The 24547-nt window shown below is 48.5% G+C and overlaps 12 protein-coding genes across 12 annotated transcripts; 8 read left to right on the top strand and 4 right to left on the bottom strand.

Moving 5' to 3' along the window:
- Positions 1-84: 84 nt before the first annotated feature.
- On the bottom strand, positions 85-1010 carry LY89DRAFT_681073 (40S ribosomal protein S5A). The gene is made up of 3 exons (XM_018214202.1): positions 839-1010; positions 510-693; positions 85-460 (listed from the first exon to the last, which is right to left on the bottom strand). Exons 1-3 carry the CDS (start codon positions 979-981, stop codon positions 143-145), a joined length of 645 nt encoding a protein of 214 aa, XP_018075967.1. The 5' UTR covers positions 982-1010; the 3' UTR covers positions 85-142.
- Positions 1011-1249: 239 nt separating this feature from the next.
- LY89DRAFT_607992 (40S ribosomal protein s25) lies at positions 1250-2324 on the top strand. The gene is made up of 5 exons (XM_018210480.1): positions 1250-1287; positions 1441-1478; positions 1588-1603; positions 1653-1862; positions 1943-2324. The coding sequence occupies exons 1-5, from the start codon at positions 1284-1286 to the stop codon at positions 1966-1968; spliced, it is 294 nt and encodes a 97-aa protein (XP_018075966.1). The 5' UTR covers positions 1250-1283; the 3' UTR covers positions 1969-2324.
- A 68-nt stretch (positions 2325-2392) lies between these two features.
- LY89DRAFT_681071 (cytochrome b5) lies at positions 2393-3808 on the top strand. Its single transcript, XM_018214201.1, has 2 exons — positions 2393-2931; positions 3064-3808. Exons 1-2 carry the CDS (start codon positions 2425-2427, stop codon positions 3565-3567), a joined length of 1011 nt encoding a protein of 336 aa, XP_018075965.1. The 5' UTR covers positions 2393-2424; the 3' UTR covers positions 3568-3808.
- Positions 3809-4174: 366 nt separating this feature from the next.
- On the bottom strand, positions 4175-5112 carry LY89DRAFT_714699 (Cupredoxin; the record flags this gene model as incomplete). Its single annotated transcript, XM_018218146.1, has 4 exons — positions 4949-5112; positions 4543-4882; positions 4230-4444; positions 4175-4182 (listed from the first exon to the last, which is right to left on the bottom strand). The coding sequence occupies exons 1-4, from the start codon at positions 4998-5000 to the stop codon at positions 4175-4177; spliced, it is 615 nt and encodes a 204-aa protein (XP_018075964.1). The 5' UTR covers positions 5001-5112.
- Positions 5113-5406: 294 nt separating this feature from the next.
- Positions 5407-6349, top strand: LY89DRAFT_664789 (uncharacterized protein; the record flags this gene model as incomplete). Its single annotated transcript, XM_018212798.1, has 2 exons — positions 5407-5463; positions 5672-6349. The coding sequence occupies 2 exons, from the start codon at positions 5407-5409 to the stop codon at positions 6347-6349; spliced, it is 735 nt and encodes a 244-aa protein (XP_018075963.1).
- A 1062-nt stretch (positions 6350-7411) lies between these two features.
- Positions 7412-7916, top strand: LY89DRAFT_729122 (uncharacterized protein; the record flags this gene model as incomplete). The annotated part of the gene is made up of 2 exons (XM_018219345.1): positions 7412-7576; positions 7722-7916. 2 exons carry the CDS (start codon positions 7412-7414, stop codon positions 7914-7916), a joined length of 360 nt encoding a protein of 119 aa, XP_018075962.1.
- A 74-nt stretch (positions 7917-7990) lies between these two features.
- On the top strand, positions 7991-8545 carry LY89DRAFT_378810 (uncharacterized protein). Its single transcript, XM_018207114.1, has one exon. The coding sequence runs from the start codon at positions 8054-8056 to the stop codon at positions 8357-8359; it is 306 nt and encodes a 101-aa protein (XP_018075961.1). The 5' UTR covers positions 7991-8053; the 3' UTR covers positions 8360-8545.
- Positions 8546-8802: 257 nt separating this feature from the next.
- LY89DRAFT_378711 (ADP/ATP carrier protein) lies at positions 8803-10607 on the bottom strand. Its single transcript, XM_018207113.1, has 5 exons — positions 10548-10607; positions 10275-10300; positions 10077-10153; positions 9646-9888; positions 8803-9594 (listed from the first exon to the last, which is right to left on the bottom strand). Exons 1-5 carry the CDS (start codon positions 10586-10588, stop codon positions 9043-9045), a joined length of 939 nt encoding a protein of 312 aa, XP_018075960.1. The 5' UTR covers positions 10589-10607; the 3' UTR covers positions 8803-9042.
- Positions 10608-11842: 1235 nt separating this feature from the next.
- Positions 11843-13833, top strand: LY89DRAFT_607980 (uncharacterized protein). Its single transcript, XM_018210479.1, has 2 exons — positions 11843-12295; positions 12345-13833. The coding sequence occupies exons 1-2, from the start codon at positions 11939-11941 to the stop codon at positions 13638-13640; spliced, it is 1653 nt and encodes a 550-aa protein (XP_018075959.1). The 5' UTR covers positions 11843-11938; the 3' UTR covers positions 13641-13833.
- A 215-nt stretch (positions 13834-14048) lies between these two features.
- On the top strand, positions 14049-15208 carry LY89DRAFT_714694 (uncharacterized protein). Its single transcript, XM_018218145.1, has one exon. The coding sequence runs from the start codon at positions 14136-14138 to the stop codon at positions 14706-14708; it is 573 nt and encodes a 190-aa protein (XP_018075958.1). The 5' UTR covers positions 14049-14135; the 3' UTR covers positions 14709-15208.
- Positions 15209-18256: 3048 nt separating this feature from the next.
- LY89DRAFT_576246 (DNase I-like protein) lies at positions 18257-19628 on the top strand (the record flags this gene model as incomplete). Its single annotated transcript, XM_018208832.1, has 2 exons — positions 18257-18713; positions 18934-19628. The coding sequence occupies 2 exons, from the start codon at positions 18257-18259 to the stop codon at positions 19626-19628; spliced, it is 1152 nt and encodes a 383-aa protein (XP_018075957.1).
- Positions 19629-21427: 1799 nt separating this feature from the next.
- Positions 21428-24001, bottom strand: LY89DRAFT_778016 (uncharacterized protein; the record flags this gene model as incomplete). Its single annotated transcript, XM_018222177.1, has 2 exons — positions 23252-24001; positions 21428-23206 (listed from the first exon to the last, which is right to left on the bottom strand). The coding sequence occupies exons 1-2, from the start codon at positions 23714-23716 to the stop codon at positions 21428-21430; spliced, it is 2244 nt and encodes a 747-aa protein (XP_018075956.1). The 5' UTR covers positions 23717-24001.
- Positions 24002-24547: the final 546 nt, after the last annotated feature.

The raw sequence follows: 24547 nt of genomic DNA, 5'->3' as shown, positions 1-24547 counted from the left end.
AATCATCACGTTCGTAGATTCAATCATTTTGCTTTCGAGGCACTTAGCATTCATATGAGCCTATCTGACACCATGCAGCCAGTACTGCCCATCCGTAAAGGAAAGAAACCCCAGACCATGCCATGCAGAAAAACGACACCATTTACCGATTGCTTTTCGCGACACGCTCCAACTCATCCTTCTTCTTGATGGCATACGAGTTACTGCTTCCCTTCGCGGCGTTGATCAATTCTTCAGCCAAACACTCAGCAACCGACTTGACGTTACGGAAAGCGGCTTCACGGGCACCGATGGTAAGGAGAGCGATAGCTTGGTTGACACGGCGGAGAGGAGAGACATCGACGGCTTGACGACGAACGGTACCTGCTGAACCGATACGGGTGGAGTCTTCGCGGGGTCCGCAGTTGACAATGGCATCGACAGCGACTTGGATGGGGTTTTGGTCGGTCATGATGTGGATCTGCGAACTGGATTAGTACTTGTTCCTGCCCTGGATCTCTTGCACGTACGATCTCGAAGGAGTGGGCAACAATGCGAACAGCCATAAGCTTCTTTCCGTTGTTGCGGCCGTTCATCATCAAGGAGTTGGTGAGACGCTCGATGATTGGGCAATTTGCCTTTCGGAATCGCTTTTGTGCAAATCGGCCGGCGGAGTGGGAGATGTAGACTGGGGCGCGGATTTGGATGTAATCGCTGTATAATAGACCTGTTAGCCAAGCTCCCATATCTGCTGTCCTTCCTCGATCGCATTCGAATCCTCTTCGCATTCCAGGACATTAATTTGCCATATATCCTCCCAATTTCCTCCTCCAATTCCAGCTCGAGAGGGTATTCTTACGTCAAGGAGATGTCCCGAATTTCGACATCCTCGTAGGACCACTTGTTGAAGAGCTTGATGCTTCCAATCTCGTCAGTCACCTCCTTGGGAAGGACTTGGTATCCGGAGACGGCTTCGACTTCGATTTCCTCGTTGTCAGACATGATGGCGATGCTGACTTTGGGTGTTGCGGACTGGCGATTCAAATCGAAGATTGTCGTGAAGTTCAACTCGCTTGAGAATATTGTCGCAAAATTCGATGTGAAGCGCTAGACTGGGGTTTTGAAAGGCTAGGCTGCTTAGAGTCTAGCTTGATAGCGCAGGGCTTTTTGATGGTGTTGCCCTTAGTGCGCCACGTGATAGAAAAATAAGCGAGAAATGTATGCATAACAAGATCTCCAACTTCCCATCTGCGAAACGACTCAGTACATTCGAATACCAACGATAAATACTCGAATCAGTCAATATGGGTACGTCTACCATTTACAATCATTCTCATGCGATCTGCGACGACAGATTCTCGCTGGTCGTAGCAAGCAAGCGCAGCCTGTCGCCCGCTCGCCCCCCTCCTCCACCACCGGCCTCGACGACTTTATATCTTCATACACTAACTCTCTGAATAGCTCCAGCGAACACCGGTGCCAAAAAGCAAAAGAAGAAGGTGCGAAAAGCTCTCTCCTGGAGTTCTCGAGATCCCAGAAGTTCAAAATTTGGCCTCGAGATCACCTTTGACATATATCTTCAAGAAAGCATGCTAACTTCCATCACAGTGGTCAAAGGGAAAGGGTTCGTACATCCGCGGCATCGAAGGAAGCATATCTGATTCATATAATAGTTAAGGACAAGGCCCAGCACGCCGTCATTCTCGATAAGGCCATCTCCGACAAGCTCTACAAAGATGTCCAATCCTACCGCCTCATCACAGTTGCCACCCTCGTCGACAGACTAAAAATCAACGGTTCATTGGCTCGGAGATGTTTGGCCGATTTGGAGGAGAAGGGACAGATCAAGAAGGTTGTCGGACACAGCAAGTTGAGCATCTACAGTACGTCACTTGCTATTCTCATAGCGATGGATCTTGGGGTTGGATGATGGCATATAGCATAACATGCTGACATATCACAGCTCGTGCCGTTGGTGGTGATGATTAGATGTCCTCTCGCTCCGTTTCTACGATTTCATGACCAACCACTCTTCTTTCGATCGAGCCTTCTCATACGGTGTGGAAATGGCGGACTGAATTGGGATGGATTGGGCATTTGCAAATGGGTATGGGATTTGTTTTCGGTGTAGCATACAAACGGAAGTGCTTCCTAAATGCAATTGATCGTCTGAACAAGAAGCGGTCCAAATCGATGCTTGCGAAACTGTGATTTGGAGGACGTCTGGCACAATGTGATCGACTCAGCTACGATAGAAATCTCTACGAAGGCATTGTGATCCGAATCCTTCTCTGAATGGGCAATCATTTGCTGATTCTTTTCTTCAATTAACTACATGAACCGGCCACTTACTTCCCACAAGGAATGCTGTCAATCTACCTGATGCAACCTCAGCCTCCTCCCTGCTTACCCACCCAACTCTCACATCAACCCGTATGTAACACGATGACACATCTCCTTTTCTCCCTTTCCAACAATTGGAAATCCCAAGCTCCGAATTCACCACCAGCAATTGACCAATTCCTCGTTCCTGACTGGATCTTCACTTCTCCACCCCCGTACCGCAAGGCTAATGACAAGGCCTCGGCTGAAGTAACAACACCACCAAAGCTCACCACACCTCATCTGTCCTCTTCTCCCTCCCTCCACCCCAACTCAAACAATAACCAAATGTCCTCCTACCAATACGCGCAAGCAAAAGCGAAAAACGCAAATATGCCCGACGTTCGCCAACGCAAGGCAGCTGGCACCTCCTCTAACTCTTCTACGGGTACTACAACAGAGAAAGTAAAAGCAGAAGATAAACCGTCGATTTTGCTCGACGTTGCACGCACGATTGTATTCTTGCTTCTAGCTAGCTCTGCGATCAGCTATCTGGTTACGCGCGAGAGTTTCGTGTGGGGAGTCAAGAGGCCGGGATGGAGTCGTCCGGAGGCTATTAGGGCTTGGATTGTACGTCCCTCTCTCTCTCTCTCACTCTCATTCATACCCTCCTTATTTTTCAAAATCATTACCTACCCAAACTCTGCAGCTCCTTCCCCAATTCCCCACCTCTCAAAACATTATAAACTAACAGCGCTACAGCAAGGACCAACCCAATACACCGACAGCGACCTGCTCTCCTACGACGGCACCGACGCCAGCAAACCCATCCTCCTCGCCATAAACGGCACCATCTACGACGTCTCGGCCGGCCGCAAACACTACGGTCCGGGGGGCTCGTACCACTTCTTCGCCGGCCGCGACGCCTCGCGCGCCTTCGTCACGAACTGCTTCCAAGAGGACGGACACCCGGACATGCGGGGCGTGGAGGAGATGTTCATCCCGCTCGACAACGCGGAGGTAGATGCGTTGTATTCGAGGGGGGAGTTGAAGGTGCTCAGGGAGCAGGAGAGGAGGAATGCGAGGAAGGAGGTCGATAAGGCGTTGAGGCATTGGGTGGATTTTTTTGCGGGGAGTGGGAAGTATCCTAGGGTCGGGTACGTGAAGAGGGAAAAGGGGTGGGAGACGAAGGGGCTGAAGCCGACGTTGTGTAAGAGGGCGCAGGAGGGGAGGCCTACGAGTCGGAAGAGGCCTGAGGGGAAGTAGATGTTGGGTGTGTATGGAGACCGTTGGAAACGGTTACTCGGGAAGAAAAGCATGGATTCTTTGGATTGGGGGTCTGGGCAGATCTGTATATATGGTTAGGAAAATGGAGAAGGATGGCTATTATGTAATTATGGGACGGACAATGGTGTGAAGAAAGACTATGGTTTCTAGAATTACCATGAAGACTTCTATTCATCTGATATTCAAACCTGACCTCTCATGATCTATACATCAATCTATTGTAAGATACAAATCTAGATCGCCAGAACACACATTGCCTCTTTCATTCAAAGCTCCTCAAACCGCCCACTTCGATTGCCCAGTGAGCTGCTTACCCTTGTTATCTAAACCAGACATTCAAAACTCACTTCGTCACCTCACTCATCACAGTAAAGCAAGACAAGACTCAAATATTGAAAAAGTAATATGCAATATCATCTATAATCATTGATTCCAAAAAAAAAGTCCCACCCATCAATTCGCCTCATCATCAAGAATCAGCCATCCATCGATCCATCCTTTTAATCCCCTCAAATTACCCACCACACCACACATACATATATATGAACCTTCCCCTGTCCCCCCTTCTCCACCTCCTTTCCTCTCATCACACATCTACAAAAGAACAGCAAAACCGACCGCAACAACAGCACCCAACACACCGGCCTCCCCAACCCTCACTCTACCGGCGGCACTCGCGCTCGTGCTCTTGGTTCCGGCAGACGAGGACGTAGACGAGCCAGAGGAGGACGAGGAGCTGTTGGAGGCGGTGGAGCCGGCGGTGCCGTCGGCGATGGCGCCGCCGGGGAGGTTGACTGTTGCTTTGGCGGCCAGGGATTGGAAGTTGGCGAGCGAGCGGGTGCTGTTTGCTGCTGTGCTTGGGGGGTGTTAGTTTCTTTCTCTTCTTCTTCTTCTTCTAAATCTCGAGGGAGGAGGGGAATTGGGAAAGAGGAGAGGGACAGGGGAGGGACTCACTTCTCATTAACAACCATCGTCATACCATTCTGACAATGCTTTCCCTGCGAGCAGTAGAACCACATGGGCGTGGTGGCATTAACCATCACGGTGTAAGTCGGGGTGGTGGTCGCGGAGGCCGTCACGGGCATGAAGCCCGAGTAGACGCCGGTGACGTTGGAGTTCATGGCGATGGGCATGCAGGGCTGGTCGAAGGTGGATTGCGTGACGGTGTGGTTGTTGGGCGCGAATTGGAATTGGATCATGTCGCCGACGGCGGCTTTGATGTTGTTGGGGAAGTAGGCGAGGGTGCCGTTGGCGGCGCCGACTTGGACGACGTGGACCGTTACTGAGCTGGCTGCTGGAGAGGGTGTTAGTTTTGGGGTTTCTCTTTTGATGATGTATTTGGAGGGAAAAGGAGACGTACCCAGAGCAGAGCCAATGCTCAGGGCTGAGAGGGCGAATGTGGTGAATTGCATATTGACTTTAGATATTTGAAATGAAGATCCAGCTCTTTAACGAATGTGTTGGAATGGAACGAAAAAAATAACTTGGGCGTCTAGCGCTTTCTGTGTCGTACTGGCCGACAATTAAGATAGTATAGAGAATGTATAAAAAAGAGGTAGGACAAGAGGAACAAACAACTGAACAAGAAGAGTTGAAGATGGAGAGAGAAGCCAAGAGATACAAATCAGATGGGGAAGGGAGCCACCCAAGGCATAATATACGGACCGTGGGACCTGCTTGAATGATCTCCTGGCGGCGTTAGGTCAAGCCGCTTGGCCTACCTGGCTTGGCCTGGCCTGTCGACGTTCCATCCTGATCCGGGATCCAGGACGAGGGACTGACCGACGACGTGCAAGTTTTGAATGTCCGAGTCCCTTGATGCCAGCTGTGGCTATCCAGCGAAACGTGTTTGGACATGGCTCAAACGAGGAGGCGGTTAGACCATGGACATCGACATCGACATTGGATGGCATGTTGAAGAAAAGGAATGCGGATTGTTCTTGGGGTGAACGGCTCCTTGGCTCCTGTTTCACGAGGTGGCAAACATGAAGCTATACGCACCGCTCGCCACCCGCGCACTCACTTGATGCGCCCGAATTGATATTCCACATCCTCAACCCCAATTCGCAAAATACAATTGAAGCTCCCCAATCTCTCCCTCTCAACCTCTCCATCCTCACCAAAATCTAATCTTCATCCGCCCGTGCTGCCGGACATTGACCTGACCGGAAAGAACTGTATGCGGCCAAGCGAGGGCGATGAAGCCGGAAGCGTCTCAGTCGCGACGCAAGCCAAACTCGCGACGTTTCACGGCCAGGGATCCTCTAAGGTTACGCCCGTGACTTGCACGTTGCCACTTTCCGATGGGATGACAGCGGATGCGATCAGATTCGACAAGACAAGACAAGATTTTTTAGAGTCGAGATCAAGGTTCGTATCTGACGTTTCGAGAATTCTCCGTGGTGACATTATTGCTGCGATGCCATTTGTGAGGAGAGGGATGGTGGTGGAGGAGGAGAGTGAGGATTGTTTAGAGTTTGGTGATCGGATGCGCTGGGGACGAGATGCAGTGGAGGCCAGGCCAGGCCACTTACAGGGCTTGAATCTTCAGTGGGTCATTTTTAGAATTAGGCTTGCGGCCTTCACCGCACCTGCATGTCACCTACAGCACAGTGCCTCCCCTACCCTGCGAGATGAAAAAGATCGGATCCTGTGCTTTGCTTCAACGGGCATGTCACTTTGTAGCACACTGTACAGCCGACTTGACTATCAAGGAAGAAGAAACAATTGGCAACCTCAAGCAGTATCAAAAGCCCACTAGTTAGTTCCATTTTCCTCCCGAAAGATCTCCTGATTCTTGACGATCTTAAAATGAATATCTTTATGGATCCACGAATACTCCGTCCATTCCGGAGGCTATGTTGTATGAAAGAAAGAGAGAGAGAGAAGACAAAAACTTGATCTCCTCTTCCCCCGCCTCCGAATCCTATCCTACCTGATCTCCAAATGGGTCTCGAATTGGCCACCGTGGATCGTTTGAAATAACCTTAAAAGGTACTCGGGACCATCATCCCATCCCATCCCATCCATGAAAGGCCTCAAATCTTCTCCCCCAGACTTGTTTCTCTGTTCTCTGTCTATCTGTCTGTCTGTCACCCGACTCACGCTACTGCACTATATATTCCATCTCATCTCATCTCTACCCTCCCTCTTTCTCATTTCTATTCATAGCCACCCCAAATTCTAGACGTTCTCTCAGAGGCGAGAAAGCCGAAACCAGACAACCGGCTGAAAGGCAATAGCCGATATATATATTACTCTCCCTCTGCCTGATGGCCCCTTTATATTATCCTGTTTAAGCTTCATTTACGGTTCGCGAATCGAGGAGCCTGGTCTTTCGGATGGCGGGGACTATGTCTCCGAGGTCCTTGTTCGTTGTGTTGCCCAGTGTGGTTGTCACCTTCGAGTTGTGGCGATCAGGGCGATCTTGTTAGATGGTTTTGCAGCAAGTGCAGGGCTTTGGGGGTAAGGTTCATTCGTCTGGTTCCTGAGGTGATGCTATTTTCGTCTGCTGGTAATCTGGTCTTGCAGTAGGGGAATGCGGGGAGAGATGTCGGTCGTATCTTTGGTTTTCTCAGCTGAAAGAAGAGAATGTCGAGTGATTAGAAGGCGAAATGGATATATCCAGACGAGCAAGACATCTGGCCATTTACTCGCTGATTAGAATTTTGGACTATAAGAAGAAAGGGATTCCTTATCGTTCGGAGTTCTCTATCTTTGTCCAAAACAAGCATTTGACAGCATACTATCCTTTTCACCACTATTTTCAAAATTTCCTATCTTTGATATACCATACACAACGATCAAGAACTTGCCTGTGAAGATGCAACTCCTCCAAAGCCTCCTCGCCCTCGCCACCCTCCTCCTCCCCCTCGTCTCAGCAGAAGCTTGCGTAGCAGGTGGTCCCTCGGAACAAGTCTCCTTCGCAAAAGGCTGCTGTTTCAACAACGCCGGAACATGGTATCAATTCTATGATGTTCAAGCTATTGTAAGTCTACTCTTATCAGCTCTTTCCTGTTCATCTTCATTTTCTGTCTTGTACAAACACGCATAACCCTGTGCTCCGATACTATACCTTCCTCATCCCTTCTACCTCCCCTCTTTCCAAGACAACAAACTAACAACCCCCCAAGTGCATATTCCCCGACGACCGCGCAACATCCTACAAACACTGCGTAGGCTACATCCCCTACTCGCAGCTGGACACGGTGTGCATCCCCGGCGACGGCGGCGTGGGTTTGCCGTCTGGGAGTGCGACCTTGACTGCGACTGGGACGGGGCGGGTTACGTTTACGGCGGGGGCTGCTGTTAGTACTTTTACTAGCTAGGGAAAGAGGGGAAGGGTGAGAGGGAGGGGGAAGGGGGAAAGGGAAGAAGGGGGAAGAAGGGGAAAGACGGAGAGCTTCGATTCTTGTTTATATTACATTGTTAGGTAGCATATTGGAGTAAGCAAAAAAACTTGTATATGTGCGATACAGAGTTTTGCTTTCCCCAAATACTGTCTTCACCTCTACTCATCTGCCCAATTCTCTCATCTTTCCTTTCTTCATTGCTTCTTCTCATGAATATCACTCCCATCCCCTTTTGGATCCGTACATATTTACAACGACATCTTCCATCTCTTTCTCCCACACCCACTCTCCTTCATTACCTGTCGCGTTCTCCAATCCAATTCCCAAGTACAATTCTGCATTTTCTGAAGCTGAAGAATAAGAAATCCGAAGACGACTCGATAAATAGAGCTCAACCTCTTATTGATACCAGCGTCTGAGAGCTCTGAGTTTGAATTCCACGATATCACACTTCCAACCCACAGCACCGAGATTTGAAGATGAATATGATGACCATGGACTTGGAAAATGAACAAGACAATTTGCATTTGAGCTTGAGGCTGTGGGATTCGTTAAAAGTACAATGCCATTACAATTTACAACATTATGATACTTGGGCCGAGGCCCAGGAATATCTGTTTTGATGCACCTGCATGTTGCGGTTACACGAATTACGGCATGCACCGGTAGAACTCAATTGACTCAATTCGGAAGTATCACAATGAACGTCACGTAGCACGGAAGAACAATTTAGAGTTGAATGCATCCATTCGATTTTTTGTGACCACCTCCCATCTCCAGCAATCTATTGATCATGTATGCGGGAAAAAAACCAAACGACCATTCGAGAAAGAAGGACGGATCCAGCGACGACGACGATGAAAACGCAGCAAGCAAAAGGGGAAGAAACACATCAGGGAAATTGCCTTGGTAATAAAGTACAGCAGTAGCCAGGGTAAGCCCACCCATACGCCACCGCAAGTTGCTAAACACCATTGCAATGGATGTCTGTAACAACTTCCACCTGCACGCACCACCATCCTCTCAACCACCCAAATTTTGCCACTCCGGTTCATTATCACCCACCCACTTTCACCAAACGTCTATACTACAATTGTCTAGTTTACTTGAAGGCCTTTCCGAACATGAGGACCTGCAATTGATCGTAGATGGACAAGACACCAGCACCGGCGACACCACGGAGAATGTTGGCACCAGCACCCTTGAAGAGAGATCGGACACCCTCCTTGGCGATGATTTGGCTAGCGGCATCCATGGAAGACTTGTACTTGACGGCCTCACCAGAAGTCATCATCATACGACGACGGATGGTATCCAATGGGTAAGAAGCAATACCAGCACCAGTAGTAACGGACCAACCGAGAAGGAAGGAGGCAAGGAAGTTACCCTCAAGAGGACCGACGAGAAGAACAGGCTTGATGGAGTCGTACATTCCGAAATACAGACCACGGTAGACGACTATACCGAGAACGGATGGACCGAAACCACGGTAGAGACCAGCGATACCATCAGTGGCGAGGGTCTTCTTGTAGACATCGACCAGGCCGTTGAATTGACGGTCACCACCAGACTTCGCGTTCTTGTTGTCGTTGGCGAGACGGGTACGGGCGTAATCGAGGGAGTAGACGAAGAGGAGGGAAGTGGCACCAGCCATCTAGAAAGGATTAGATGATGTTCTAAGATTGTCAAAGCATTGTGAACTTACACCACCGGAGGCCAAGTTACCAGCCATCCACTTCCAGTAACCATCATCCTTCTTGAACTTGAACATGGACTTGTAGGTGTCACGGAAAGCGAAGTTCAAGGCTTGGGTAGGGAAGTAACGGATAACGTTGGCAGTGTTACCACGCCACAGCGATGCAACACCTTCTTGGGCTGTGGTTCTTCGGAAACACTCCACGATACCATCGTACTTTCGGTCGAGACGACCCGACTTAAGCATCTCATCCTGCAGAAATTGTCAGCGCCAGTTCGAACATGAACGGGCTAGGTGAAGCGGAAAGCCAAGACAGCCATGTCAGGTCCAGCTATAGGCAAAGCAAGAAAGCCATAGTTGGGAAGATCGGTAAATCCGAATGCGGATACCCGGCAGGTATAAAATATTTGAGGGATGAAGGTAAACAAGGCAAAACATACCTGATTTTGGATCAAGAGCTTGACACGCTCGATGGGAGCAGCGGCGGTCTTCGAGACAGCGGCAGAGATACCACCCACTGTTATCGCGAGTCAGTCTTTGCATCTCTTGAAACCCAAGTCCAGCCATCATCAATCCGTCTGTATCCATCGGAGACGACAGCGACGTCAATCCAATTGTAGAGCTTAAGGGAGACATACTCAAGAAATCGATAACGAAAGGAGGCCTATTGAGAAGATGATTAGCTGCATGTTCGGAGGCTTAATTGAGACGGGAAAAATTTTGATCGCGATGCCATCATCAACGAAGCTAGCAGATCGATGGCAGAGACCCTGAAAGCGGGTAATGCCATTGACCGAAGCCAATTGAGACCCATTGAGACTTGATGAAGATGATCGAGCTTCGTTGTGGGAAAAGTTGGTCGCGATCGCAGACGCAGGATGCATGTGCCAGAGAACAGGAATAAAACTTACACGCCCATGACGGCCTGCTTCTTGGGGGCTTCGTTAGACATTATGTCGAGAGGTGATCACACGATCAAGGAACTGAGAGGAGATGGGGGTAGATGAAGAACTGAAAAAGATGAAGGATGGAGGTCGAGGATGGACGACGTTCCGGGTGGAGGTTTTTGTAGTGGAAGGAGAAAGATTTTGAGGACAGAAGCTCGACCCTTTCGCCAAAGACTTTTCTAGCGTTAGCGCCGCTCCGACCTCCCCGAATCTTACCGACTGGAGCCAAATTTGGCATTTATTTCTCGCGGGATAACAACATTTATAAAACGAGAGCGGAGTTTTGTATTGGAAATATCTGTGAATGAATTGTGTATTGAGGTTTTGTCTATGTCGATGAATGTCTGCTTTTATCCCATTCAAAGTTGAATTTATTCGGTCGCTTTACTGAACCGTCTGCTTATCTATTGCTCGCGGAAAAGGGGCCAAGCCTCTGCAGTGTCTAGATTTGAGGCTGAACTATTGGAGACGAAGGCACTGTGATCATCTTTGCCGAGCTTCATTGTGCTGGATCAACTGCTATTGAGTTGAGGTCTGTATACTCTGCATTTACTGTGTTATCAGACCTTGTGTGTTCCGTGTTGTGCTTTGGGCTCTGGCCGATTGACCCTTGGGCAAACGTGGGATCTTTCCATGCCTAGGTATGAAGCGGTCAAAGTCCGTTGAAGCACTTCTATATCTGAACTTGATGATAATATTCTATGAAGCATCTTAACTCAATACAAGGATTTTACAGTCACCTCTCAGTAACTTCTGGCCGGTTCCGCAATGTCATCGGAATTATCTTTGGCAGTATTTTCACTATATTCCCTCTTACCTGCTCCTTTTACCCGTCGACCGCCCTCTTCCTTGATGCAAATCATGGAGCTCTAACCTTTCGCACAACACATTCGAAGGGCATAGTGACTTGGATCGCCACAGGAATACCCAGCCCTCGATGTCACTTTTCATCCAACTTGGCCAGGAAGGATAAATGGGAGCTTAGCTACCGGAGAAAACGCATGAAGAGCCCCGCATAACGCGTTTGATATATACTTCAAGATACATTGTTGAATCATCTGATTCTTATAAATCCAGGATACCATAGAATAAACCAAATCCCAATCATCAAAGAAAAATTTCTCCACTGCCCAAAAAGGCAATGCTCTCCATATTCGTGATCCATCCCACGTTTTGCAGCCATGGCAACCCAACCAACGCTAGACCCGAACGGGAACCGCAATGTCAACAATACCGACCAAGATATTCATCGACACCACCAAAAACCACGAACCACCAAAAGTTTGGTCAACTTGCGCTCTTCCAAGATACCCGTATTTAATTCATCTACGGCATCGCACAAGAGCTATCCATTGATGGATCCGACTTTCAAGTTCCCGGCATCGCCAGGGACACCTTTATTTCAGGTATCGCCCGAACGCGTCAATCAGCAGCGTGTCTATGATGAGAGTCCGGCCGCGAGCGTGAGTGGCAGGCATACGAGGGAGAGCAGTGTTCATGATAAGGTTGCGCAATTCAACTCCTTGGCTTTTCAAGGGAAGCAGTTGGAGAGAAAGGCAAATGACGCTGCTTTGAAGCGCGCCATGCTGGGGAGAGAGGAGGCGGAGAGCGAGATGCGCAGATACAGAGAGGAGACGAGAGAGCTCAGACGACAGCTTGAGGAAGGTAAAGATAGAGAGCGGAGAGTGGGCGAAAGACTGGAGACTGTTATGGTATGCTTGCTTCCGGCGCATTGGGAATTCGTTACTAATTATTGCACAGGAGAATTATGGCCGTGCGAAGGAGACACACGCACACACCCAAACGTTGTGGGAGAAGGAAATTCGACGAGCTCGGAAAGAAGCCTTCAAGACACAATCGATGACTGTGAAGCTCCAAGAAGAGTTGAAGTCCGCGCGTAATACCCTCAAAGCCGCACAAGCAGATCTCGAGCAGGAGAAAGAACGGAGCTTGAAGAGAGAGCAAGAAGCCTTTGCTGCAAGATACCAGCTTGTCGGTGTTCAAGAGGAGCTCTCTCAAATGCAAGAGAATGTCAAGTTGGTTGAGCAAGAGCGAGATGCCTTAAGGACGATTGCAAAGAACGAGGAGATTGCTAGGATTGCTGCGGAAGGACGACTTCCACTACCTCCATCCCAAGAGAACGACGAGTTCGCAAGCCCCAAGAAAGCTAGGAAGTCTTTGGACCCGGTTACTATCATATCTTCAGCAGCAAGCGAGGAGGAAATGGATGATCTACGCATGTTGCTAGAGTGGGAACAACAAAGAGCAGAACGAGCACACGATCGTGTCGAGTTCTTGGAGATGGAGTGCAGACTGAACTGCTGTGCTTCCAGAGCTGTACGAGAGCTGGCTGCTGCTGCAGCTGAACACCAAGCTTCTGCCCAGGAAGTTAAGCCACGCTCGAGCACGATTTTTATCCCTGCTGAAGCCGTTTTCCGTACCGTCTCTCCACCACCAGAAGAGTCGCCATGGATCTCTCCAGCAAAGAAGTCTGGAACTCATCCATTACCACAACTTCCTCCTCGGCAATCTGAAGAAGTTCGATTCTTCGCTAGAACACCATCTTGCGAACCACCCGCGGCAGCTATGATCTCGGATTCTAATGCCTCTCTTCTCTCCCTTCTCGAAACACCTGCTAGTCCACCACGGACAGAGTCTCGAACTACAACACGAACCGAGTCCCCGTCTCAAGAGAGCGATTGTGATACAGTCATTGTCACTCGGCAAGAGGAAGAAGCTCCTGCAAAGTCGATCAAGATTGAGACTTTCCATACCGTCAGCACCACAACTCGCATCCCCCTCGCCAATCCTCCAGACCTCACTCCGCCTACGATGCTTCCATCTGCTCTTGATCCGGCATTGAGCCCTACCATGTCGAGAGAAGAAGCTTTAGCAATGATTCGTGAAAGAAGAGGCCGAGCAAGAAGTTTAGCTCAAGGCACAATGACACCAAGAAAGCAGATGGTCGAGGGAGGAGTGAACAGAAGAGATATCAGTGCACCCGCCATTCGAAGTGGGAATGTGAGAGGGAGAAGTCAGGCCAGAGTGCAGGTATAGATATGTACTTGGAGGTGTAGGATATCGGTGTTGATGATTGGAGAGAGAATGGCTTGGATGATGCGATTTTGCTTTCCTTGCGGGCAGCATAGCACCTGGCGTTTCTTATTCAAAATGGAGGCGTCCTGGTGTATGGGTGTCTGATTTCATCTTTGCTAGGATACCTTGTAGTGTAATTAGGATTAGAATGTTGATTTATTATCAGAATTCCATCGTCTTCTGTTTTCCAGCTCTCTCTAACATCTCAATCTCGGATCCCATGAAGGGCATTCTACCATATCTAATTTGTAAGGCGGGACAATAACTCCACGTCGGACTTTGAAAGTTGACTTTGCCTCACGTGGTGACGCGCGCTTGGAGAGTTGCAAATCGCGTCGCGAAACCCTTCTTCCGAATCAACTTCCACGTCCAACAACTTAAATCAACGCTTCCCCAACTCATATCTACCACAAACCAAACAACTTCTCTACCTCAACAAACTCCCAACCCGCAAAAATGCCCCCCAAACCCTTCAACCCCCCACGACCCCGCCAATCAACCTCAACCACGACCTCAGCCTCCAAACCCCGCGGCCGCCCAAAAGGCACAACCACAACCACAACATCCGCCCAGAAATCCGCCTCTAAAGCAAAGAAAGACCCCAAACGAACCAGCACCTCCGCGCGCTTCTCCGCCCTCCCCAGCCTCAGCCCCGAGACCCGCCGAGAACTAGAAGGAACCCAAGACGACGAAGAAATGATCCTCTCCTCCTCCGAACCAGAACCAGAAGACGACCCCTTTGCCCTACCCGCAGAAGATGAGGAAGAAGAAGAAGAGGAGGAGGAAGAGGAAGATAGGAAACAACATATACCAGAAGACCTGCTGAATGTTATCCTGCACCAGTTCTTCAAGGAGGAGGGGACGCGGTTGCATAAGGATGCTAGTGTGGCGGTGGGGAGGTACATGGAGGTTTTTGTACGGGAGGGGATTGCGAGGGCGTGTTGGGCGGGGAATAAGGGGGGGAACGGGGGTGGGTTGGAGGTGGAGGATTTGGAGAAGTTGGCGCCGCAGTTGATTTTGGATTTTTAGGGAGGAGGTTCCTGGGAGAGGAAGGGAGGGAAGGAGATGGTATCAGTAATGAGAGGTTTGGTGAATAGCGTATGGAGCTAAGAGATGGGTATGGGGTTTGCGGGAGGGGATGTTTAAAATAAGAGCGTCTGGAGTTCAGGGATAATGATGTTCAGGCTTGAGTTTAGGAGGACATTTTATAGCACAAAGCATCTCCAGGTTAGGGTCTCTTGACGTTCTCTAGCTTTCTTCGGTTGATCTTGTATATGTCATGACTACTCCTCTTGTCTCTTGTTTCTTGTCCCTCTGCTTCTAGCTGCGCAGTTCTTGAGCTTTTCTTTGTTTGTATAGGTAGTGTGAATGAGGCAGGTACTCATACATAATCTGCAATGAAGCAAAAGTCGAGTTTAGTCAGGTGGGATTCATTCGTCGAGTCAGTCACGAGTCGTTCTAGCAACGCTTCAGGCATGATTCATGAATGTTCTGTTGTTCGAATGTCTATATAGATAATTGGTTACAGCTCTTTCCTTCGTACATCTCTACCAAGGACCCCTCCATCAACAGAACAGTTTACGATTTAGAACCTTTACGAAAGCGCAGATTACATCACAATTATCTTCGAAAAACACCAAGATGTCCCAGCACTGTGATATCGAGGACAGGTGCTACTTCGCCCGAGATTTAGATGACAGAAAACCATCCGAATATTGCAGAATGTACGTCAGGTATGAAGGTGCTGCTTGTTCGGCTTGCAAGCTAAGTCGGCTCAGAGCCCCTTCGTAAGGAGGAGGCTTATTTCATGGCACTCTAGAATAAACAGTATGATGATCGGTACAATTATGTCTACATGAAGAACCTCCAGACGAACAGGTCTGTCGATGAGGGGTGGGAGGATGGCGACATTTGGTTCCCTCACAGGCTTTCGAAGTGAGATGTCGTGGTGGTGTCTAGAGAGGAGGAGTTGGCGATGGTGGTTCGTGGTAGTGGCCGGGAGAGGTGTCGTACAGCATTATCTCGACGACGATTTGTGTCGAGCTCGCATCTGGCAATCCACTGTAATATCAGTGATTGTGTGGTACCGTACACACCATCGTCGCATTGAAAAAGACGGTGAACACAGCTGAAGTATGGAACGGCGAGGGAAGGAGATTGAGAGGAAGATACTGGGAAAGGAAATGGGATTGGGAAAATGGGGCGGGAGTGAATTGTGGTGCTAAGAAGACAGTATATGAATGGAAATATCTTGTTGCTTTACTTCTTTTTTTTGGTTTTTTCCTCCAGACAATCGTGTCGAATCCACGAGATTCGGACATCGTCCAAGTGGCAAGTGCTGTCAAGAGACGAAGCGTGTCTGAGCTTGGATCTATTTGTCATTTACAGAACTCGCAGAGATCTTAATTGTGTTTATTCTCAAATGTGGTTCAAGACTTCCACATTCACCTCATCAATCTATAGTTATATAATTCAAAGACAATACTCTCTGATTTGAAAGATATAGTATTAAAGAACATTCCTATCACTCATGTATACACTCGGACGATCGAGGAGTAGACACCGGCCACGATACTCATGCCAAAGCATCTTCGACCAACCTTTTCCATAAAACACTAGCATGCTTCGGACGCTCCACTTCCTTCATAACTCCCACCTCGCCGAGATGTTCACTCGTCTCTTTTTCCTTCCCCTTCCAGATCCTACAATTCACAATCTGGCCGTTGAGGCACCAAATGATAAGACGGACATTGCTGTAGAAGACTTAGTGGAAGGTGAGATCTTGGGGCAAAGTTGGAAGACAGCGCAAATCGCGCGAACAGCGCTGATTGCACAATGAACGCGATTTGCGCAAAACCCACTTAGCTTCAAATTTCTCAATTACGGGCCCGGATAATAGAAACAAAAAACCAGCAGACATATATCAGTCTGTCACCAGAACCACTCGCTCAAGTGAAAACAATGGTGCTACTAAAGTAATGAGCTATATCACAGGTTGTCTTCGGGTGTTTGCCTGATAGGGACACACAGCGGATGACTATTGCGGTAAGGATGGACAAGGAAGAGTAATTTGCCCAATACACGATCTGGTCCAAGACTCGATAGGGAAGCTTTGCGCAAAGGCTACTCTAAAATCATTAAAAGCTTAACACTCGGACTCAGTATAGTCAAGTTTCAAGAAATACGTAAATCAAACGATCGAATCCAGCAGCACTGTTTCGGTGGAATCAAGACTTTATGTACAGTACATAAAAGAAAATTGTTTTCTGAACGAAAACTGGCTTTATTCAAACGCCAGTCCTCTATAATGCGTGGATTAGCGAGATTTCTCATTTATGAGAACAAACAATAAAAATGATGTCCACAATTGACCAAATTCTTGAAACTGATATCTGAATGCCGCCTGCATTTAGCTGAAAAAACAATGGCGCGCGATATGAGATAGATGATTCGCAGAACAAAGCTGAACTTATCCTTCGAAGGAAAAAAATGAACCGAAAAGACAAAACGCCTAGGCACACAGATTTCTCTGTGTGCCCAGGCGTCCAAGCGCGAAGCATTGTCCGAAATGGCGTTTTTTGTTAGAGGCGATATGGCGATTTTACGGGGGAGGGGACACCAACCCGGTCATAGGGGCCCGCGGCCCAACCGGATTGGATGGCAGAGGATCTCTTATTCAACTCTATGTTGTGGATTTAGCGAGGCGAGACTGAGTTACGTAGGTTGGGGTAGATGGAGGTGAGTGCGAGTGCTAGTCTTGCAGAGCTACGTAGGTTTGGTCAGGTCAAGGTGAGTGTAAAGGTGAGATGCCTATTTAGTTGGTTTTTTTTCTACGTTGCTGTTCTCTTCATCTTCTCCCTTGAAGATCAGCAGAGTCTTGCAGTCACTCTCGGTAATCTGTTGAACAAATCGTTTGTTGAATCGCGTGTGGATTCTGGAAGTGATATGTTGAGGATGATAAATGAAATCGAAGTCAAGACCATAGCAGACTTGGACGAAAACAACACTCCAGCTTCTTAATACGAAAGACACCCTTTTGTTAGAGTATCGCAGACACTAGGACATAGAATAAGATTGTTCCAGACCTTGTGGGACAATATAAGCGGGCTAAGTCCCAACCGGGGATTAGAACTTGAGGGGTGAAGTAGTGTAAGACAAATTCCAAATTCCTTCTATTCCAAAAATCTATTGTTTCTTCAAAGAGAAAGATGCTTTTAAGAAGACCTTCAATTTGATAGTAGCGGATCTTATACACCAATTTCGGTGGTATGCGTGTTCATTACAGAATCACGTGAAAACAAGACCATTCCCTTACCTCTGGATAGCGAAATAATCAACAAAGTGTGTACTCTGTAAAATCTATAGGCTGAAGGCTGTGTGGTTAATGCCTTTCATAACTATTAGACTTGATTAACACAAGAGAAGGTATTCAGATAATGGGAGATTCTATGTGCCACGGGAAAGGACATTCGGTCGCTTAACAATGCACGTCATCATCAACCCCTTTCTTTCAAAAACATCTCTCCATCCAACCACACCTCAGAGTCAGCAGCGCAACCAAATCGAGGTATAAGAGAATGTCTCTCAAACTAGAGAACAAGAAGAGGCCACGCACAGAGATAGGCAGCATCAGCCCTCCCCCACTGCGACGCAAACGCCACGCCGATGCATCTGAGGAAGTCGTTGAACACCACCAACCCAAATCCAAAGACGATGATGCTTTTCAAATATTTAGCTGGAATGTGAATAGTATTACACATCTTCTACCGAAGACACAGAGATCCATCAAATCGTTCTTTGCGCCACCTTCGCCACAAGGAGAGGGGCAAGATGAGGATGGAGGTTCGAAGTCCGTCTCCCTGAGGGACTTTTTGAAGAGACATCGCTGGCCTCAATATGTTGGCTTGCAGGAAGTAAAGATTTCTCCGAAGGACGAAATTACGAAGCGGACCGTAGAGAAAGCAGCGAATGGTGATGAAGGCCCCGCATACAGGGCATATTTTGCACTTCCAAGGGACCGGTACAATGCAACAGGTAAATTCCACAGCTCATTTCTATTGTTTATGAATACTTTATTTTTTCTTGAGCGAAACTTTGAATATTTCTTTGCTATTTTTGTGCGCTATTTGCATGGTATTGACATATGGGATCATTAAATGTATCATACCAATGTCCTTTGAAGTGGGGCAAGCACGGGTTTCTCTTTTCTGTCTAAAGCCTATGATCAGCTACGCTAAAACCGATTCGAAACCAGGTTGGGGCGGAAAGGTATACGGCGTTTGCACTCTACTCCGTCATGATCTCGCAAGCTTGTCTGGACAAAAGACAAAAGAGGTGGATTGGGATCTTGAAGGCCGAGTCCTTGTCACCGAGTTGCCCTCTCTTGAGATGAAGCTAGTCATCATCAATGGTTACTGGGTTAATGGAACCACGAATCCATACCGCAGTCCAGAAACTGGACAAGTGTTTGGCACACGACATGATCGCAAGAGGCAATTTCACTCGTTAATGCTAGAAGAGGTCAAATCCTACCAAGCGAAAGGCTGGGAAGTTGTCCTTGTAGGGGATATGAACATCGCTCGTACACCACTCGATGGATGTCCTGGGATTCGACTTGGACTTGAACATGTCAAGAACCGGGTAGATTTCAATCACAAGTTCTTCGACGACGAAAATGGGATGCATGCTATTGACTCTTGGCGCTGGATTCATGGAAACAAGAGGGGCTACAGCTACCATGGTGAAAAGGCTGAGGACTGGGGATCCTCGTGCGATAGAGTTGACCTAGGGATGGTAACTCGAGGAATCGTCGATAGGAAAGCTTTGGTCGGAGCTGAGATTTATGAAAGTGTATTGGACCGAGGAGGAAGTGATCATGTTCCAATATCACTAGTTCTCTCGACGAAAGTCATCATGACTGCTCTGAGTACTTCCGTTGATGTGGGTTGAAGTCTAAGAAGCAAAGACAACTGTATGAGAGTAAGGTAAGATTGAAGGCTGTTGTGGTCCGAGATCTCCATTCTTACCTGGGGGCAAATAGGTAATTGCTCACAACCTCTCAAGCACCGCTCTTCAACCACAGCACCACCATCATTTCCATCCACCAAATTTACCAGGACTATTACCACGTTCATTGGTTTTAGAGTCCGGCATCAACATTCTTTCGATCCCCAGTACTTCGCCGTACATTCAACAGCTGTCACAATGTAGATAGGAAAGGCAATAAATCGCTCAACAAATACGGTTCGTTCAACATTTCTTGTGTCAGCGAGCTGGTAATTTCAGTGCTAATACACTTCTCAGAGCCCTTCCCGAGCCGTACAATTCAACGACTATTATCAGACCCAAGAAAAGAACACTCGCTTCCAAAAATCCACCGGTTTTGTGTGACCTGTGGACCAGAACATATCAGCATCATCGACAAACCGTCTGCGGAGGAACTGTGCAAGAAGATTGAATCGCTGGGGGTTGAGAAGAAAATTGTTATAGCATGGAATGCCGACAGAAGTCATCGGGTATACGCCAAGAAATACTTTCTTCCACGATTGTCCCAACTTTCAAGTGCATTCAGAGACCCCGCGCCGAACCCTCATCGCCATCACATACATCAAAAGTGCTACTACTTATGGGATATCTACCTAGCAGCGAGAATCAGACGGCTGCTGCGGTACAGGCTTGTTTGAAAAGGATCAAAAGTCATGAAATGTACTGGGACAATCGAACACTATCTATGCACTGCAGTCCCGTACGCATATTATTCGATTATCCTCATAGATGCGGGACATTGAAACCAACCTCTCGTTTTCAAACCCCCAGGATCTGTTCTTGCAGAACACCCAAGCCATGTCGGACATGCAACATTTCTCCTCAACCGCAACCCCCCAAGACGAATATACCCTCACGCTCAACATCCTAATAGCTTGCGTGCCCAGTGCTCGACAAACAGCCGACATCTTCCTTCTGATCCTCTCAGCGAGCAAGCTGCTACATCAATCAATCGCTCACGTACTATTACAATTTTCGACACAATAGTAAGTAGTAAGACCACAAAACGCGGGATTCTTTATAGCAATAAACACGCATCGAATATGTATGCTTAGACGGACGGGGCTAAATCTCATCTGGGCATCAATTTCGTTCGTTCGTGAAAGAGAGATACTAGGATAATCCTCCTTAACCGAAAGAGAGAAAGAAAAAAAACACGCTCCAAGATCCTTCGAGACGGTTCTCCTGAGCCGGAAGAACGGGATGGGATAGGACTTCTTGGAGACGGGCGATCTAGGTTGGATATTGGACTTGGAGCTGGTGAGCTGGGAGTGAGGGAGCTCTCGAGGATCGTGGTATGCGGCATGCGGTGTGCTTGTGCAGCTTTCGGTCAAGGCGACGATTTGTGCTTGTAATGCTGCGGCTTGGGCTGAGATAGCATCTATAGACCGACGATTGTGCCATTAGTATCTGTGTTGATGAATTAGCGGTAACTATACCTGCGGTAATGAATTACGATAGATTTCCAAGGGAAAATAAGCTACATTGTAAAGGAGGGCTCTTTCCGTGCTTAACAATCATTGTACAATACAAAAGCGGAAATCAAAGGCTTCACTTATCCGTCTTCTCATCTCGACTTTCACAACGATACGTCGGTCCCTGGCATCAGACATTCAACATGTATATTTACTTCGAAATCGCTAATATCCCAATTAAATCCATCCATACAAAATCACAAAAATCCAAAACCCAAACCCCAAAAATCACAAATACAACTTCCTCCGATCCAACCCCCTCACCCCACCCCTCCCATCCTTCTCTCCCAACAAACCCAACCCCACCCGCCCAACCACCACCGCGGCCCCAACCCCGATCTCATACCCCCCATCCACATTCCCAACATCCCCCAGCCGGACCCGCATCCCGCCCACCTCGCGCGCGCGCCGGAAGCCCGAGATCGATACCCCGCCCGCCGGCAGCGGGAGGTGCGGAGAGTCGCGCAGGAGGGAGGTGAGGTGGTTGATGTAGGAGGAGGGAGAGAGGGTTATTTGTGTGAGGAGGAGGGAGAGGAGGGCTGTGAGGAGGAGGAAGGTTGTGCTGAGGAGGAAGAGGGTGAGGTAGGTGGGGGATATTTTGTATGTATTGATTTGATGGGTGGTAGTTGAGGGGACGGAGAGGGTGGGTGCGAGGAGTTGGATTTGAGTGTCTAGGTCTGAGGGTGTTGAGGAGATTGTGGATGTGGAGGAGGAGAAGGAGGAAGAGGATGTGAGGTACGTGGTGTAGTTCATGGTACTTCCTTGCAGGACGGCGTTTAGGACTTGGCTGAGCCGGATGGAGAAATCGGTAAATGACAGATTTAGGAATCGGGATTCTTGGCCGGAGGGAGATGTGTATAGCGGGTATTGCGCTGATTGGATGAATGGGTTGTCGAGGGGCGAGTAGATGTAGTTCTGCATTATATCGACGTGGTTTAGCTGCGGTGTTGCGGCAGGGAGGTAAGAGGAGAGGCCGCGGAAGAGGTTGGATATTGAGAGGGGTGTGATGGCGGATGATTTGTTCGCGAGGAGCGAGAGACGCTGAGCGGTGACGGTGCAGGATGGTGAGGTGTTAGGGGCGGAGGCGCAGGTTATGGTGGATTCGACGTAGGTTTGTGAGGGGATGCAGTAGATAGATGTTACATTGCTGGTCCCAGTGAAATCTTGGTAAAGTAAGAGGCCAGGTAAGACATTGTTCATTGTAGTATCGTTGATTGGCAAGGTATCCAGGGCTTGAATCGAAGTGTTGGGAAGGAGAGAAGTTACATCGTCTCCGAGGTAACCGATTGCCCAAGCAGTCGTGGATGTGATATTTTGAGCAGCGATGAAAGGTCCAGTAGTGGAGATTAGCCCGGGATTGATGAAGAACCCAGTACCTCGAGTAACTGTTGATGTACGGTTTGAGCAAGTCAATTCTGTGTACGTAGACTCGAGATTGAATGTCGAGTTGCCATTACCAACATCTGAAACAGGAATTCCCAATAAAGACGAATGAACAAGCGAGAAGTCAGACTGCGGAATTTGGCGCCATCCGTTGTCATCCTCAGAGATGTTTGAGAGACTCGAAAATAGAGGGATCTTGACATTGCCCCATGTGTCCATCGAGCTGCTTTTCACCTCTTCAGGAGCAAGAAGCGAAGCACTGACCACTGATGCAAGACCATTTGACCAATTGTTCATTTCCACTTGACCTGCATAGCTTTGTTGTCTCGAGTTGATATACGTAATGTTCGTAGTTGAGTTAGTCGAGCGATCTGTCGTAGAGAGTATGCGCAGCACTGATTGACTTCCCAAAGGCGACAAAAGCCAAAGCAGAATCAGGATCAAACTACCTATTGTGAAGGATCGAAGTCCGATAGCTGTGATGATTGTCCCACCGACTGTTCGACTTCCAAGTAGACGTTCGAGAAAGCCAATTGAAGTTCCTCGTCCCGCTTTCCATGAGGCAATCTTGATCATGGTCCTGCCAACAACAACAGAGAAGACGAGGGGGAACAGCGTGGCGGCCTAAAAGAGTCAGTCTTAGTTCTCGATTTGAAAGACTATCCTTACCCCTTTGATGAGCTGTTCCAAGCTATTGTCTTTTCCTTTTCCCACTTCTTCGCCATCAACCCATATCAGTGCAGATGCAAGCGCAAAGAACGGCATGCTCGCCAAAATAGCTAGTACATCGATTGCAGCATCTTGCCACCTTCTCCTCGTAGTCCTCCTCAAACTCTGAGGTACTCCACTCCACGTTGGGGTCTCTCGACCATTGATCTTTGGAGCACTCCGAGGATCATACTTCGTATTTTCTGGAGGATCGAAAATATACCTCGTAGTTGACGAGTACTCGAACAGGTTCTTGGGACTATTCGGCAATAGGTTTTGAGATTCAGATAGACCTCTCGAGTGAGAATGTGAGCCTGGCAACGTGGGCGACACCACATCCGCACTCTCAATCACAATATTGTCTCTCTCCGAGCCTTCCAAGGTCCTGTTGACGGCCCCATCGCGTGAACCACCCCGCATGTCCATTCTTCATATTCGCTTCAGTTGCAATGCGGCGTGGAGAGCTTAAGCTTCCCCACGCTCTCCATATATGTAATTGCTGGCGGACGAAACGAATGGCCTCCCAAACACTGCACGGCATGGTGGCGGATAAATGCAACATCTTATACACCAGCACCAGCACCAGCACCAACAGACGCATGTGTGAGCGTGAGACTTGCTTGACAAGTCCAGTAGCGCAGGATGGCTGTCATGGTGGGTGCAACTAAGTCGAGGGCCTTGCAAGCTGAAAATAGATGCTGGGATAGGTTGGGTTGGGTTAGGTTGTGGAGCGGTTGGCGAGTGGCGGTTGGGTGTCTGTGCGGACGAACATGTCCCCCTGGTCGCATGAACCACAGCCTCGCCCGGACTTCGTACACACCAAAAGATGCCTCGCTAGGCCGCCCAACTCACAGCTTTAAACGTGCCGCAAGCATCTCACGTCTGAGAGCCCGTCGGCAATTGAGACGTCCAAGATGAAGGAGTTGTGGTATTTGTGGGGAGATTAAGGTCGGTGTCCAATAGGGTCCGATGGGTTTGCCCTGGACCTGGCCCGGAGAGGTGGCTAATGGACTGAGGGATGGCTTACGCGTGGTTGTACTGTACTTCGTCACCGGGGTATCAGTTGTAAAAACAGGGGTCAGTTCTTTTGAGTAGACTTTACCTAAGGAAGTAACGATTCACCGATTTATCAGATCTTATTGGAGAATTTTCCCCTGCCATCGAAGAAGTCTCTCGAAGGCTTGGCACAACTGATACCCCGAGTACTAAAGTATAGTGTACTATCCAAGATCTTCGCGGATCAGCCTTGCATCCGTG

Source organism: Mollisia scopiformis, assembly GCF_001500285.1.
Source record: "Mollisia scopiformis unplaced genomic scaffold LY89scaffold_4, whole genome shotgun sequence".
In the NCBI taxonomy this organism is placed as follows: Eukaryota; Fungi; Ascomycota; class Leotiomycetes; order Helotiales; family Mollisiaceae; genus Mollisia; species Mollisia scopiformis.
This window is presented reverse-complemented; position numbering and strand designations above follow the sequence as displayed.

What these genes read in the sequence shown, in the direction of transcription:
- LY89DRAFT_681073 (XM_018214202.1), bottom strand. Translation starts at nt 981, where the DNA reads ATGTCTGACAACGAGGAAATCGAAGTCGAAGCCGTCTCCGGATACCAA. An exon ending in ATTCGGGACATCTCCTTGAC is followed by an intron (nt 694 to 838) that starts GTAAGAATACCC and finishes TCTATTATACAG; the next exon opens with CGATTACATCCAAATCCGCG. An exon ending in TTGCCCACTCCTTCGAGATC is followed by an intron (nt 461 to 509) that starts GTACGTGCAAGA and finishes TCCAGTTCGCAG; the next exon opens with ATCCACATCATGACCGACCA.
- LY89DRAFT_607992 (XM_018210480.1), top strand. An exon ending in CAGCAAGTTGAGCATCTACA is followed by an intron (nt 1,863 to 1,942) that starts GTACGTCACTTG and finishes GACATATCACAG; the next exon opens with CTCGTGCCGTTGGTGGTGAT.
- LY89DRAFT_681071 (XM_018214201.1), top strand. Translation starts at nt 2,425, where the DNA reads ATGACACATCTCCTTTTCTCCCTTTCCAACAATTGGAAATCCCAAGCT. An exon ending in AGGCTATTAGGGCTTGGATT is followed by an intron (nt 2,932 to 3,063) that starts GTACGTCCCTCT and finishes ACAGCGCTACAG; the next exon opens with CAAGGACCAACCCAATACAC.
- LY89DRAFT_378810 (XM_018207114.1), top strand. Translation starts at nt 8,054, where the DNA reads ATGTGCGATACAGAGTTTTGCTTTCCCCAAATACTGTCTTCACCTCTA.
- LY89DRAFT_378711 (XM_018207113.1), bottom strand. Translation starts at nt 10,588, where the DNA reads ATGTCTAACGAAGCCCCCAAGAAGCAGGCCGTCATGGGCGT. An exon ending in TTTCGTTATCGATTTCTTGA is followed by an intron (nt 10,154 to 10,274) that starts GTATGTCTCCCT and finishes TCGCGATAACAG; the next exon opens with TGGGTGGTATCTCTGCCGCT. An exon ending in AGCTCTTGATCCAAAATCAG is followed by an intron (nt 9,889 to 10,076) that starts GTATGTTTTGCC and finishes CAATTTCTGCAG; the next exon opens with GATGAGATGCTTAAGTCGGG.
- LY89DRAFT_607980 (XM_018210479.1), top strand. Translation starts at nt 11,939, where the DNA reads ATGGATCCGACTTTCAAGTTCCCGGCATCGCCAGGGACACCTTTATTT. An exon ending in AAAGACTGGAGACTGTTATG is followed by an intron (nt 12,296 to 12,344) that starts GTATGCTTGCTT and finishes ATTATTGCACAG; the next exon opens with GAGAATTATGGCCGTGCGAA.
- LY89DRAFT_714694 (XM_018218145.1), top strand. Translation starts at nt 14,136, where the DNA reads ATGCCCCCCAAACCCTTCAACCCCCCACGACCCCGCCAATCAACCTCA.